Here is a 15740-nt window from a genome sequence, read left to right on the forward strand (position 1 = left end):
CAATGACACATTATTGTAACTACGACCTATTGCCTATATTAAAAGGCGTGAGGCCCATTCATTATTTGCTTTGTACCTGTATGTATAATTTGTTACCTATAATCAATTTGAATATTGCTAATAGTTAAACTACGTATAACATATTACATTGGAACGGTTCATATTATATTTTAATTGATAATATATAGGGTAATTTTAACCTGAGCATGGACACCGTAACTCTATTGTAATAAAATTGTTTTTTTTTTAAATTATAAAGTACCAACCTAGTAACATAACAAATTACATAAAAATGCACGTTTTAATTTTTTACGTTCCCTTGAGTGCAAATCCTATATTTAAACGTGTGTGTGTAATTTTCATTATAACATGTATCCATATTTATATTTACACATTAATTAATAATATGTAAATATATAACAAACATAATAAAAAATCCAAGCAATACACCACCGTCTGCCAACTCAGACCAATTAATATTATACCGCATAGGAGATTAAAGGAATGTGAGCTCCGTTTGATTGACACCGTGTCCCAGGTTAATAAATTGACATTAGAGTTTTCAATAACACGTTTAAACTTCTACACTTAGACCTATTTTGTTTAAACTTTTGTGTAGAATTTATTACAATTTGTGTTATCTAAATTAGTTTATTCTATATAAAACAAGTTGTAGGTAATTTACAATAAACAGGTAATCAATAGTAATAATAATAATAATAACAATCGTTATTATTATTATTATTAATGTCGTCTGCAGTTACAACATTTCGCTACTTGAGAAACTCAATTAAAACTGTAAAGTAATAATAATAACTGTTATTGTATTATATCCTGATCTGATTTCCAAGAGTAGGTAGTACAAAGTGTTGGTGTAATTTTTGTTACATTAATATAACACTGGGGATAAATTCAAATACACAATTCGAACATTTTTTCCCCATTTTCTTAAGCATTCACTTATAATTAATGTATTCAACGAGATATATTTTTAAGAACAAAACAACTATGATATTATAACTATTGGCCACAATGAGCATAACATATTATTATAAATATGATAATAGTTAAAATTGAGTTCTTATAAAAATACGTTGTTGAAATGTCTTACAATAAAGAATATTTAACAACGATACAATTTACAAAAAAGATAATAAATAATCTCATAATCTCAATAATCCGATACAAAACTGAGACGTTTGTATTACAGTGTACATATAATATTTTGTATATTATGTTGTAATAACTATGTATACGTGACACTTAGCAATTTTGACGAGCTTATATTGTATTTTCGCCGATCAAGATGTTATTTTTAGACAATTCTGTATAAATTTCCTGAAAATAATAAAAACGTAAAAGTACGTGTTAAATTATTGCAAGAGAGATAAAATACCAATGATGTATAGTGTCTGAATTTACTGGAGCCCTAACACCCACAATAACGCTTAGAGAACAGCTATAGTACACCCAAAACCCGTACATCATAACCCGTGAATGATTTTTTTTTCCAAGCACCCGAGTTAACTCAAACCAAAAAAACATTCGGGCTGACCCAAATCCGTTAACATTGTTTATTATAAAAATGTCATTAGATTTTATATGATGCCTTTTTTTATGTGTTTTGGGTGGTTAATTCGATTTTTTAGTTGTAGTTGGTTTTCAATAATAATACATTATTGAATATTTGACGCGACTAGAAAACTATCTAAATGGACATATTGCAATAACAACAATCATTGTTCACAAAACATTTTATGGTTCAAAATAACATTCGAAAACAAATCCTTTGAATTTTATACTTACTTAGTTTTCAGGGGAAGTTGTTCATGTACTAATTAACGCTTGTACCAACCTATGAATAATATCGATAACGAGCACCCAAATGTTTGATAACATTTGTATTTAATTTAAATATTTAAATACCCTCAAATCATATACACAGCACCCAAAACCCGAATAATTAGTTTGAATGGTTTGCTCTATAAAATATCTCTTAAATATTGCATGATATGAGACGATTAAAAACTGTCACGCAATGCTATAAAAAGTTGATGAGTGACTGTTTTAAATCAAAGTAGTGCAGGTGATACTCACTGAATCTTTTTTTCAATTTCCTTATCCCGACAAATAAACTGATGGCCAAACCCGAACTCGGCGTCATATAAAACAAGTTCAGTCAGTTCACTCTTCCGACTGGCCGTTATGTAATTATACAACTGTAAATACAAAAAAAAAATGTAAATATACATTTTTTATTTTTCTATTATTTGCATGACGTCAAAATGTTTGTAGTGTAGGTTAAAGGAAGCACTCTTAGTTATTTTATTTCGTATTAAAATAATCAATTTTTGTGTCATTTAAATTGCTTTATTTTTTTCAAAGGATAATATTTTACAATATTCAATAAATTCAATTATTATGGAAATGTAATAAACCGTGAACTCTATGAGTTATTAACTATTTATACAAATAATATTACCGGCACGTTTGTTTATCTGGAAATTGAATTTTGTCAACTTATTTAGCGTTTTGTGCATTTTTTAAAATTAAATATGCTAATATTACATTTTATATATTTAATACAATGGCATATTTCGATAATACAAATATGGTTGCAGAAGTTATGGTGAACACCTCAGATACTCCAGATATCTATTCACTGTTGCATAATATTCAACAGTAAACACACTCAATGTAGGTAACTTAAATTAGGTACCTATGTAAAATAATGAAAAACACGTTATGATAACACGGCGTTTTGGATAGGTGATTTAGGTACACCAATGCCGAAGATAGGTTCAGGTAGGTCCAGTCTCTCATTATTGTAACTGTTATGTTATTATTGTACATGCAATTTAACTCTAGAAGAGATAAAACAGATTTTTGAAAAAAAAAATACATTTAAAATTATTAGAACAAATATAACTGTTCACAGTTCATATTCTGGCTAAGTGGCTAACATCAAAATTAGAAGGTATAATTCCTCCTGATCAGTAGGCTCATACCTTTTTTTAGCGATAGGGTAAATTTATAAATTCAATGTAAGTAAATATTCGGTTATATTAGTCAGCAAAATTAAAAAAAAAAATAATTAATACAAATTCATTACAGATTATTATTTTTCGTATTAGTACCTACACATTTATTGCGATCCGTCAGTGTATATCTACTGTAGAATTTTAAAAGTTTATTGTATGTAGTTATCGTTCTGAGGATGCCGGACACAAATACTTTTATGAATAATTTCAACCAAATGTTATCAGTACAATATATTCGGGAGGGCCATAAATAAATACTTAGCTTGCCACGGGTGCGCTGTTCAAGATTGTTACTAGAGCAGTGCAATGGCATTCACGCAAATATCAAACATAATTTAATGATAAAAGCAGAAACTTTTTCCTTAGAATATGATGTGCGTAACTATTTTACAAAATACTAGAAAGTAAAGGAACGATAAAAATAAAGAACAATTTGTATTTTTATTCCTAAAACTTACAGCTATTATTATATTCTTGGCGAACTTAATGACGAATTCATTGATTAGACGTCGTCTCATATTATACAGATATTTCTCGACGATTTTCAACCAATTGGTTACATTACAATTGTTAAATCTAAATTAGAGAGTAGACATCAATGAAAAATAGAATATATAATGAGCTTTATAGCAAATATAAACGTGGACAGTTGAATAAAAAATATGTACAAAGATGATATTAATTGTACATAATACATTTTGAAGAAATTGAAAGAAATAATTGTTCGTGTTATCTCATATTTTCATCACACAATAAAAATAAACTTAACGAATGATACATATAATAAAAAAGCGTGATTCAGACAGAACAATGCATTTTTACAAATGTGGGCAAAGAGGACATCATTCTGATGAGACACATCACACTATACTTTATAGCATATGAAAATAAACGAGGATGTCCTAGTTAGATGCGAAAAGCGGTAAGTTGACTTGGAGACGTACAACAAGAAAATATTATATTATTATATTTTATACATTGGTTAGTTTCATAAATAAGTGTAGTATAAAATATTTGCACGATATGTTTAACATTTAAATAAATAGATGAAATGATATTTTATAGCCAATTCAATATTGGGAGCCTTGCTAATAGGTTAAATCAATTTCAATAATTAAGGCTCTCTAGTCCAATACGATTACACGGGATATTTTACGATACAGCATAATACATAGATTTGTCAGAATATTATACGTCAACGAACTAATGCTCTGATACTATCAAAACATCATAACATACATGATAACATCGTATCGCAGATAGTAGCAATAATTATCACAACCAAGGTATATAAATGCATTTTAGATATTACAATATGTTTATAATAAACATCATACGAATAACTATACATGACGTATACCTACGTGCCGACGATGAAGGAAAATAAACCACTAACGAGATCATTCAACAAACGTAGATATACTTAATCTTTTTCATGCTGTGTCACTAACATAAAATATATACACCTGATATGTACATTTATTTAATTATTGAATATTAATCGATACTCTTGTAATATTACCATCATAATTTACGATAAACTAAATATGTGTGCATAACAAATTGAAACGGATTCAAAGATAAAAAATATATATTATAATATTTCAAAATCAATCCCCATGTTTTAAGAAATAATTTTCGAACAGAGTTTAATTCGGGCATAAAGCATTAACAAATCAATGTAACACGTCATATTTGGACATCATAATAAACAGTGGGTATTATTATAAAAATTAAGAACCAAACCAAACATATCAAATCTAAGGAGTATAAAAAAGCTATTGTTCATAGTAATTTAATTAGCCACAATGAGTTAACCTCAACAGGTGCTCTGACAACCAGTTGTATCTTTCTAAACGCTTATAAAGTTATAACACTTATAACCACTGTACATGTTACTATGTTATGGTTGATCGAACGAGTTGTACATGTCATCATCTTGTAGATATAGAACCCTTATAGGCACTACCTAGCATATTCATTGCAGCTATTAATACCTTCTCATTAGTTATTTCTGGTTTTTGATACTTAATTGGTTACCTATTTTATATTTTATTCTAATACAGTGTATTACTACGTATTGTAGGGAACATAATTTATCTAATTTATCTTACGCTAATTTATAATTTATTGGGAAAATAATCTGAAGAAAAATGTTCAAATGGCCGAAGGTGATTAATATGAATTAGTACAAATGTGAATAGATAATAAAAATAAAATGATTATTAATTTTATTTTGTAAATGTATTTGTAATAAAATATATTAATTATTCTAAATAGTTATTCCTGAAAAATGAACTCCAACCTAAAAATGGTTTAACTATTAATTTTAATAATACATATATGGGTATAAATAAACATGATACCCTAAAAGTGAACAAATTATTGTGAAGTTCCATATAAAACTACATCAATTACAAATTTGAATGTATTAATTCCAGTATGAATTGTGAAGTTGAAACATGTTGTCAAGTAATTGTAAAATAAAATATTATTACAATATTGCTCAGGACAAAAATAAATCAAGATGCCAGTATAAAAACCAATAATGTCAAGTCCATATACGAACTGTGACCAGTAAACCGATTAAATAAGCAGAAATATTTACTTCTTGAATCTCAGGCTGTGGAAAATAATGCAAGTCAGGTTTTTGTCTGAATTGTTTTTAATATTTATATTTAGTTACCTACCAACATACCAGAGAGAATGGCTATAGCAAAAATATAGAATAAATATTCCACTGTAAAAACAAAGGTGATGATCAAACACAAAATATTTTATTAATAAAAAATATTTGTAACAATGAGATACTATCGAACGAGCATATACTATAACTGATAGACAGGTGACATGACTTAGTTATTTCTGCTGAACTTATTGAAAACCAACATTAAAACCATTTGTTACAATAATTAACAAGTATAAATATTATTATTTTCTACAGGAGTCAGAATGATCAAGCACCTTGGACATTTTCATGGGTAACGTAACGACGCGAGATTAAATTAAATTCAGATGAATCAGTTTTCCAGGTTTGTGGTGGCAATCCCAGAGAAAAAATAAAAAACTAGAACATCAAGAAAAATATTTAACCAAACAATGTTTATACTTTCTTTAGAAGAGTTTCGGCGTATATTAGAACAGGATAATACACTGTACAATACTAATAGTTTATGCAAAAATGAGGAAAAGAAAATAATCAATGACAGAGTTAGAAATGTGTGCAGTACTATCAATTACATGTGATTTCTAACTCTAAGTAAATGATATTTTGGTAGTTTTAAAATTAATGTAATTAAAAATCATTACAAAAATACATGATCCACATTTTACATTTAATCCATGTATTATGTAGGTGCATAAAATAATATTGTCGAATATTCTAACATAGTATTTTTTACACTTACGTTTTCACTGAGCTGGTACGGTATTATTATATCATCTCGAGCATGTAATATTAGCACAGGAACTTTCGCATTTTTCAAGTTTTGTTCGGTATCAAAAACAATTCCATTTGCAATGACTGGGTCAATAATGAAAAAATCAAACCAAGGGAAATATCGAAGAACCTAATAAAAACACGTCATCTCTCATTAAAACATCAATTTCATAGTGTCACATCAAACATATAATAATGGAAGAACAAAATAGATTTGTGACAGTTAAGTAAATATATTAGGCTAAGCAAGGTAATTTTTAATAAATATGCTTGAATTCAAATCACCGTAGTAGTTGAATATTCTCTAATTGCTTCACTCATTTTATTGAACGGTGCTTCTAAAATAAGTCCATTGGGATAGATGTTTTCTTTTTCCAATAACGAAAACGCATGTGCTCCAATCCTAAAAAGCGAATGAAACATGATAATTGAATTATTATAGACAGCCTAATGAATCCTTTGAAATGTATATCACTCAGGTGTGGGAAGTTGCTTAATAAATTATAACGATATTTGTTGCATGTGTTTATTATTGAGACGCATTAGGTTGTTCGTATTATAAACTATCACTTTATAGACATAGCCAATGATTTAAGACGTTAACGTTTGCTCGGCCACAGCAATTAACAATTATTCAGTAATTAAGTATGTTCTGTGACTGATTACGAACCATGAATATTGCATACAATATGATGTGTTTTGTTATTGTTTTACGAGAAATATTATATAAGTTCGTATTCAAACCACATGCCTACTAGAACCAATTCATTAAACGCAATATTATAAAATTAATCTGAAGAATTGAAAATATAATATCTACGTTAAAAAATAATATGTGGAATAGTTTTTAATTTTTTTTTTTTTTCAAGCTATCCTGACACAGTTATCTTTTTTTGTGGCATAGACTACGCTGTCGGAACTGCTTAAGAGTTTGACAAAATCATCTAACTTAAATGGAATGGTATATTAGGAATATATTTACATAATTTTAGTTTGCATGGATAAGCCCCACAGCAGATTTGAATCCAATATAATGAAACAATGTCACGTTGTACCTCTACTTAATACTATTATTATACCATTTTAAGTTACATTTTCTGTGTTTTTTAGTTTAAGAAAGATTCTGAGTAGAGTTCAAGGTTATTCTATTAAAAATAGACGGTATATTTTTAATAATTAATAAGTGCGCAACATTTAAAAATTTGTACAATTTATATTTCCAATAATTTGGTTATAATCTTTGTGACTTTCTGAAATTAATTTAGAAAATTCAAATAGTTACTTGTAAGTTGTAGAAAAGTATTTGTGTTCTAAATACAGCATGAAACAGATTTAAAAACAACCGGTTTTTAAAATAAGGATTTTTCGATTATGATTTAAGATAGTTATGCTCACTAAATATTTGTTGCAACTAATACGCCATTAATAATAAACATGAAATAGTGCATAAGATAATAAAAAAACCGACATTTTAAATGGTGGACAGTATTGTGTGAACCATACAAGCAAAATTAGAAAAAGTTTTTTGGAAGAAATTGTGGAAATAATTTAAAATTATAAATATTTAGAAAATACAAATGTCATGTTTTGTAATTCATTTTAATAATATATTATAACCATTTTCATTCGTTTTTTTTTATTTTCTTATGAGACTTTGTATATCAGCTGTATTATAGTACCTCGTCCTATAAATATGATGTATGAAAAATGTCAAGCCTTTCTAAGAATACAAAAAGTATGGATGAAAATCAATTCACAATTGTAGAGCCAAAGAGTTTACTCTCAACTAACCTTTAAAAATTCGACGTGGTACATGGCTAATAGTTTAACAGTGAAGTATGGTAAAGAGTTATCCTAAAATATTATAAGCATATAAAAAAGTTATGAAAATGTTAAAAAAAAGAAATGTCGTTAACCGTGAAATAATTTAATAATGGGTACTTACTACTTACTAATAGGTAGTTACCTACTATATCATCTTTTACGTGTATTCTCTGTAGGTAGTATCCAGATAAAATCCTGATAAAATACTAGTCAGAGTAATTAAACTGAATTCTCTAATTCCTAAATTATTGTCAGTAAAAAAAGACTTCGGTCTACAGCTATATTGTCTTAAATATATGTAGAGTTATATCATTAGTTTTAAGTGGAAATTTAGTTTTTGAATTACGACCAAAAATAAAAATCATTTGTGGTAAAGTCTTTTTTTTTAAAATTTTTTTAGTACTAAATTACACACAAATTTAAACTTCAAACTCTCATAAATAAATAATAATGTGGCTAACGCTACACTGTGGTTTCTTATTCCAGTGACCTTAATACATGAACAATTTTGAAATATATATTCAAAACTTAGGTCTTCTAATTTAGGTATTCAATTAAAAATGCTTACAAATTTTGAACTACAAACTAATTTGCAAGTTTTCTTAAATTTTTCAAATTTCTTTAAAATTGTGATATGAATTTTTATATTTATTAAATACTTCAAAAACAACTTATGATGAATAGAGGAACCCAGTTTGAATTGTCAAACTAATTGACTCCACGAGAATAAAAAATATTACAGGCACACATTTAAAAAACAAATTAACAGTTCAAATGCCTAGAAATAGTAGAACAAAAATGTGCTAAGATATTTTTAAAATGATATCAAGTCTATATAATATAATGCTAATATAAATATTTACGCTACACTTAGAATCTAAGATTGACCATAATTAGGTTGGTATTAATTTTAATTATTTAATTGCAATATAAAAATAGTGAGATTTAAAGTTAATTGTATATAATCTTTATTAATTTAATACTATTTAACTCGCCTAAAAAAAAATAATTAGATTATGATGGATAAGGAGTGGCCGTTTCATGTCGCATGGCTGTAAAATGTTCACTGGTGTTTTCGAGAAAAAAAAAAGAATTCGTTTTTAAAATAATACGGTGACAAACACGGTGAACACTCAGTGAACGTATGCAATAAATCTCTTGCATATTATCGATGGTTTTTTTCTTCTAAATATTTACCCATTGCATTGCTGTTATTCATACAACATATTTTCAGCCTGCACTATTGTATATTGTAGTTACGTGAGTGCATATAGTGATACGACTCCACAATAATTCCAAAGTGACAAATATTTACTAACGAACAGAACATAGACTTTATAATATATGGACCGCGCTTACCGCATACCTTATCATAATATGTTGTTATGCGCCAACATTGTTAGAGAAAGATAGTCAATACACGTGTAATATAACGGGACCTGCCTGCCTAAGGCGTATGCTATTTTTCTCTAAAAATGTTTTTATATTTTTTTAGCGATATCCAGCTTTTTTTGAAAATGAAAAATAATCAAAATATTACAATATATTTTCTGAAAAGTTCAAGTATCCATAAGGTTATTCGTTTTTTTAATTATAACCAATCGATTTTGTAAAAAAAACTAGTAGGTATAAGGAAAACATTCGTATTGCCTAATATGTGTATTGGCGTAAAAAAAAAACGCCTCAGGCTCAGACAATTTTGGCTTGGTTCTGAATAAAGTAAACCTAAAAATAATTGTTAAACATTTTAAAGGCATTGCTGAGATAAAGTTATAATGTTAGTAATTACTAATTAAGGTGAGCTGTCGTATCGTCTTTTTTCATAATAATTATTACACTGTGAAATACGCCATACGATATAGAACGAGATGTCTCATACTCTCATGATCATTGCTCACAATTGTTCTACATAGACTTTTTAATATATGGATCGCGCTTACCGCATACCTTACCATATGGTGTTATGTGCCAACATGGTTAGAGAAAGATAGTCAATACACGTGTAATATAACGGGACCTGGCTGCCTAAGGCGTATGCTATCTTTTTTTTAAAATGTTTTTATATTTTTTTGTTGAGCTGTCTCTCTCTCTCTCTCTCTCTCTCTCTCTCTCTCTCTCTGAGAGGGTCTGTGTAACAGAAGCTCACCTTATACTGCGTTTAATGTTTATCGTATACTTTTATAATAATATTACTATTATTCCTCATATTTTATTTTTTTGTTTTTTCCTCGACAAAACGGTATTGAATAGCCAGGTACATTACCCAGTGCCCAGAGAGTGTCCCCAGCCAAAGATCGGCGTTCCGTGCGCGCGTTTGTAAACCCATTTAAATGTCTCCATCGCATCCGATACTAAGCCGGTCTCGTCGATTTCGACGTCTGTAGAATCGGCATAACCTGTAACGAATCGGTTTTCATTAAAATCAAACAAAATGCGCCGACGAAACGAGGCAAAAGTAATGAATGTACTGTACTTCTGTAGTCTACGGCTATAACGTGACAGTTGATATCCCGGAGTTTGCGATACAATTCTATCCGTTGATTGTTCGGGCGGGCACCAGAGTTGCCATGCATGTATATGATAATCGGTTCCCCATGGCCCAAGAGTTGTTCGTAATTGGATTCGTTTGCTCCGTATTTTGTGAACAAATTACGCGGTAATATATGCCTGTAATATCGTATTGATAAAATAACAATATGATCGATAGTGATTAGAAATGGCTATATTATTACGCGAGAAAAATAAATGTTATTATGAAATTGTAATACTATGGTAGATGATGGGTAATACGCCAGAGTATTAATAACTGGAGTGTGAATTTGTTTAAGGTTGTTTCAAGCAAATGGCTGTTATATTATACAAAATAAACTAATTTATGTCACTAGTTTAAAAAATGCTTTAAATAACCAGCACTTTTGTCTGTTTGATAAATGGTTGATAATATGTTCTCTGCGACTCAAAAGTCGTTCGTAACTAGATTCGATTACTCCGTATAATACAACCAAGTTGCTGGATATTATATTATAATGTCTGTGATGATGTTATTTGACATTGGTAAAATAATAATAGGACGAGTTGGTATAACGGTGTTATTATAACTTATAAGTGACTACTTTGTAAAAAATATGTATATTTACGAAAATTTAGTAATAACATAATAGGTTATCGACTATACGCCAAAGTACTAATTGCAATGTGAATTAATTTAAGATTGTTTCGTAAAAATGCTCTTATATGCTAAAATAAACTAATTGGTTTAACGAGTTTTAAAAAATACTCTAAAAACCAGCACTTTTGTTTGTTCATTTTATATTCCGACGAATGTTATTCTGAATTAAAACAATTAACAGAAAAAAATCGTCGACAGTTTAAATTGAATACAACGGTGTTTACATTCTATAATTTAAAGTGCCTATAACACAATTGATTTGTAATCACGACAAAACCAATCGGTCATTGAAATTTCGGTAAAATCCCATTTTATAATATTTGGTGCTTCATTTTCAAGATTGAAAATGTTAACACTTAAATCGAAATGTATTAGTTAATTTATATAATTTTGAAGAGTTCAGAATTTCGAGCGTTTTAATGATCATGCATGTTTTAATTCTAATAAGCTTCAAAGTCGTTTAACAATCACAATTCTGAATTAGTTGACGTAGGTATAGATGGCCTGTTGTAAACATAGTATTACTTTTGTAATGATATGCTCACACATCATTGTAACAATTATTTAAGATATAGCAAATAAATAAATAACGGCCAGACTGTCACACGTAGAAATCGGAAATCTCTAGACCCCAATAAATTATTGTCACAGACAAAATTGTCTAATTATATTATACGATCAGGGATTAAGAAATCGACACGTACCTATGTTTGCAACTGTAGAGCGTAGGACGTGTGGCTTTCTTACATGCCGCCGGAGAAAAGGTATGGTAAAAAAGGTCCTTGTCACAGAAGAGAAATCGGATGTACAAAACAACCTTTTGATGAAGCCGCCTATCACTCTCTGGCCGGCACAACCGGATCGTCCCTTCGGCAGTGCATGAGCACCTTCCTCGAGTGAAACAGCCTCTCGCGAGTGCAGGCGCACCGCGAAAACAGATTAACAACCTCTCTATACCGAATTCTACGAGCGACAACTGGACTCCTTTTGACGAGCAATAATCAGTGTGTTTCTTTATTTTTATTCGAGTATTTTAAATAATTAATTTGTGTCACCTAAAACTCCTACTGCATAACCCAGAGACAGCTGCGAGTCAGGTAAGACATAATACATATTAAAATATAAAATATAGTATTGTTGACTGCATTATATTAAATTATATGTGCATGCATCTACATCTACACCATAGAAGTGTATTTGATCAAATTCTCGAACACACGATCTCGAGAACCCTCCGACGATCAGGAGGAAGGTAGTAACGTAAATTTAGATCATCTTGAATATTAGTGTCGGCAGGCGTCGTACTAACATTTACGATTGATTTCTATAATTTATTTTATTCTTTTAAATTATTTTATTCTTTTTATTTTTGCGTTATTACACTTTATATTAAGCTATTCCGTTTCATTGTTTTCTGGTTATTAAATAATTGCTTACCACACTCCTAACGTTACATTGTCCTTTGTATCAATGTAAAAATTTCTCGTTCCATCCAAGCCGTAAGCTTCCGGATGACTATAATTCTGTATGTCAGGCATAAAGTCTAAAATAAAATAAAAAGTACGTAAGGTGCTCGCAATGAGTATTAAAACACTATAATATTTGCAACTCACTTTTAGTGACTTGGAAAAGATTATAATATCATTTATGTAAGCATACAGTACCTACGTAATAACTTATATAATAAATTATAACACAAAATACGAGACTAAAATAGTAGAAAGCATGCTGCCTCTTTGTTGTAAAATAATAATGACAATAATGGTTTGAACACCATGTACACTTTTTTCATTAATTGTAGGCACCGTGGATAGTATAACTATAGTGCGATATTTGATTTTTGTTTATTGTGACAGTATTAGAAAATATTTGATTTTTGATAACACAACCGACGTGTATTTTTTTTTAGACATTTTTGTAACGTGTTAAATGTTTGTTTTAAGCCACTCGAAACATGTTGTTGTAACAATACTTAGGTAGTCCTAGTGTATATAGTGCCCCGTGGACATTATCGTTCGTTTCAAAAAAATAATATGTACAACATTGTTTTCATTGAGTCCAAAAATCAAATATAGCTCCAACTCCTCCGTCATTTCAAAAATGGAGGTAAGTATGTACAATTTGTCTTTAAGTAAAATTAATAATTAATAAATGTATGTAATTTTTTTATAATTAGGTACAAAATAATCCACATACTGTACCCGGTGCTTTTGTTGTATTTGAAATGTATACTAATATTATAACAATATTGCATTTAAATAATTTTTTTTTTCATAATTACCATGATTCAGGAATATCATACTCTTTTGAATTGAAGGTGAATAACGCCAAATAGCAGGTATGAGTAAGAAAATGATGACAAATGCGATACCGAAAAAGCCCACCGCCGTGCTACACGCCCTAAAGCAATACAATTTGCAATAATTACTATGAGCCATTTTACATAAATATTTGATTAAAATTGTTATCCATAGGATGAATATCCAATTTTACAAACGAAACGTTCACTTTAAGCAAATGATTTTACTAATGAAAAATTGTTATGAGTGTAGGCTGTTAATTATTCTATGTTAATGTTTTTTACTGTGTTAAGTGGTGGACTAATAGAACTATAATTCATTTAATTTTTAAATAACGGTTTGAAAAACTTTATAATGATAATAGACTAAAAATAGTTTAAAACGTAATTATTTTCTCAATTGGTTTGATAAATAACATAAAATATTGTAATTATGACTACAGTAATAATTATAATATACATTTAAGAATACATAATTAATTTACACAACTCGTTTCATATTATCATGGAGTCCTGATTGAATAACAATTTATTTTTCTTCAAATCTATGTAAAGAATATGTTTTCCACGAAAATACTAAAACTTATGTTGTGTTCAATATTGATTATACGGTAGATAGAATTTTTTTTTAAATATATAAATACAACATAGAAATTTAAAAATGTGATTATTTTAATCCGACAATGTATTAAAATACAAGACAACAAATAAAGACTAAAGGAAGGATCACTGTACATCGTGCCGTATCATATCATGTAAAATAACCGTCTTTAATTGTCTGAACCACATTCAAATAAAATATACCATTTTATCACTTGATACCGACGTTATCACAGAGTTGAAAACATTATTCAACTTTTGATTATGTGGTTACATTTATTTTTATAACAGCCCCGCAGAAAAATTATAACTCAACAAATTCAAGTACAATATTGATTTATATTTTTATATGATTGATATGAACTTTACAAAAATAATAATTTCATGGCAAAAATCACTGGTCTCGCATTTTGGCACGAACTCACAATATAATCATAATATATGACACTGCATGGTATGGCGTAAACCCCCCTATACGGGTTTTAAAACAAAACTACATTAATATTAATTGTATGACATAATTACAATGATTAAAAATGTTCGAACATGTGTTGTAACTTGTAATAACGTGTTATGTATTTATACAAATTATAATACAGTATAATATGCGTAACTCATTGAGGAAATGCAACCAATTAAAAACAATTATCTCACTATTTTTTTTATCAATAGGTTGAACATTTTTGTATGTTCATATTTTATGGGAATTAAAACAATAGTATATATTTGACAATTTATTATTAGTCATTATTGTGTTAGTTTTATCTGATCACTTACTTTCTCTTGTTGCAGTTAATAAACATCTCTGAAGCTTTGTCTGAAAAAAAAATAAGATTGTATAATACAATACAGTATTAACAGTGCATAGCATAGCGATATTATTACAATCATTATCATTAAATATTATCGACTACAAAAGTCCTTTAGTAATGAATATACGTAATTTTGTGCCACCATCCCTCAACCGGGCATGGCAGAAATCTACGGGTGCCGCTAGAAATTCTGCCAAACAAACACACACGTGTTCCAAAACCCTACAGTACCACAAACCTACAGCTAATGGCCTCAATTGCCGAAGCTTAAAAAAAAAAAAAATTATTTTGTATAACATTTATTAAATGGTTTGCCTAATTTCGTTTACATTTTTCTTCTTACTGTAATAATTATGTACACATTTTAATGTTTTGGTTTAAAAAAAAAAATGAATTAAGTATAGTGTTAATATAGTATTTTAAAATTAAATTATTATCATACCAATGCATTGTTTTTGATAATATCTTTTATAATATTCAAAAAATATATAATAATTTTTTAGACATCACACGATCCGCGTGAAAATATAAAATATAGGCTTATCGTCAAATCTTT

The 15740-nt window shown here is 28.7% G+C and overlaps 1 protein-coding gene across 2 annotated transcripts in view; it reads right to left on the reverse strand.

The window, feature by feature from the left end:
• Positions 1–804: 804 nt before the first annotated feature.
• LOC111030840 (monoacylglycerol lipase ABHD12-like) overlaps positions 805–15740 on the reverse strand; it is a 73535-nt gene continuing 58599 nt past the window's right edge. For both annotated transcript variants that reach the window (XM_022310533.1, XM_022310534.1), the window contains exons 2-10: positions 15150–15189; positions 13755–13873; positions 12911–13016; positions 10778–10971; positions 10568–10700; positions 6766–6883; positions 6449–6610; positions 2098–2219; positions 805–1338 (exon numbers count right to left, since the gene is read on the reverse strand). In XM_022310533.1, coding sequence (XP_022166225.1) covers positions 1302–1338; positions 2098–2219; positions 6449–6610; positions 6766–6883; positions 10568–10700; positions 10778–10971; positions 12911–13016; positions 13755–13873; positions 15150–15189 — 1031 coding nt within the window. In that variant the 3' untranslated portion in view covers positions 805–1301. The remainder of the gene's footprint in view (positions 1339–2097; positions 2220–6448; positions 6611–6765; positions 6884–10567; positions 10701–10777; positions 10972–12910; positions 13017–13754; positions 13874–15149; positions 15190–15740) is intronic.

The sequence above is a fragment of the Myzus persicae genome, unplaced genomic scaffold, assembly GCF_001856785.1.
Source record: "Myzus persicae strain clone G006 unplaced genomic scaffold, MPER_G0061.0, whole genome shotgun sequence".
Classification (NCBI taxonomy): domain Eukaryota; kingdom Metazoa; phylum Arthropoda; class Insecta; order Hemiptera; family Aphididae; genus Myzus; species Myzus persicae.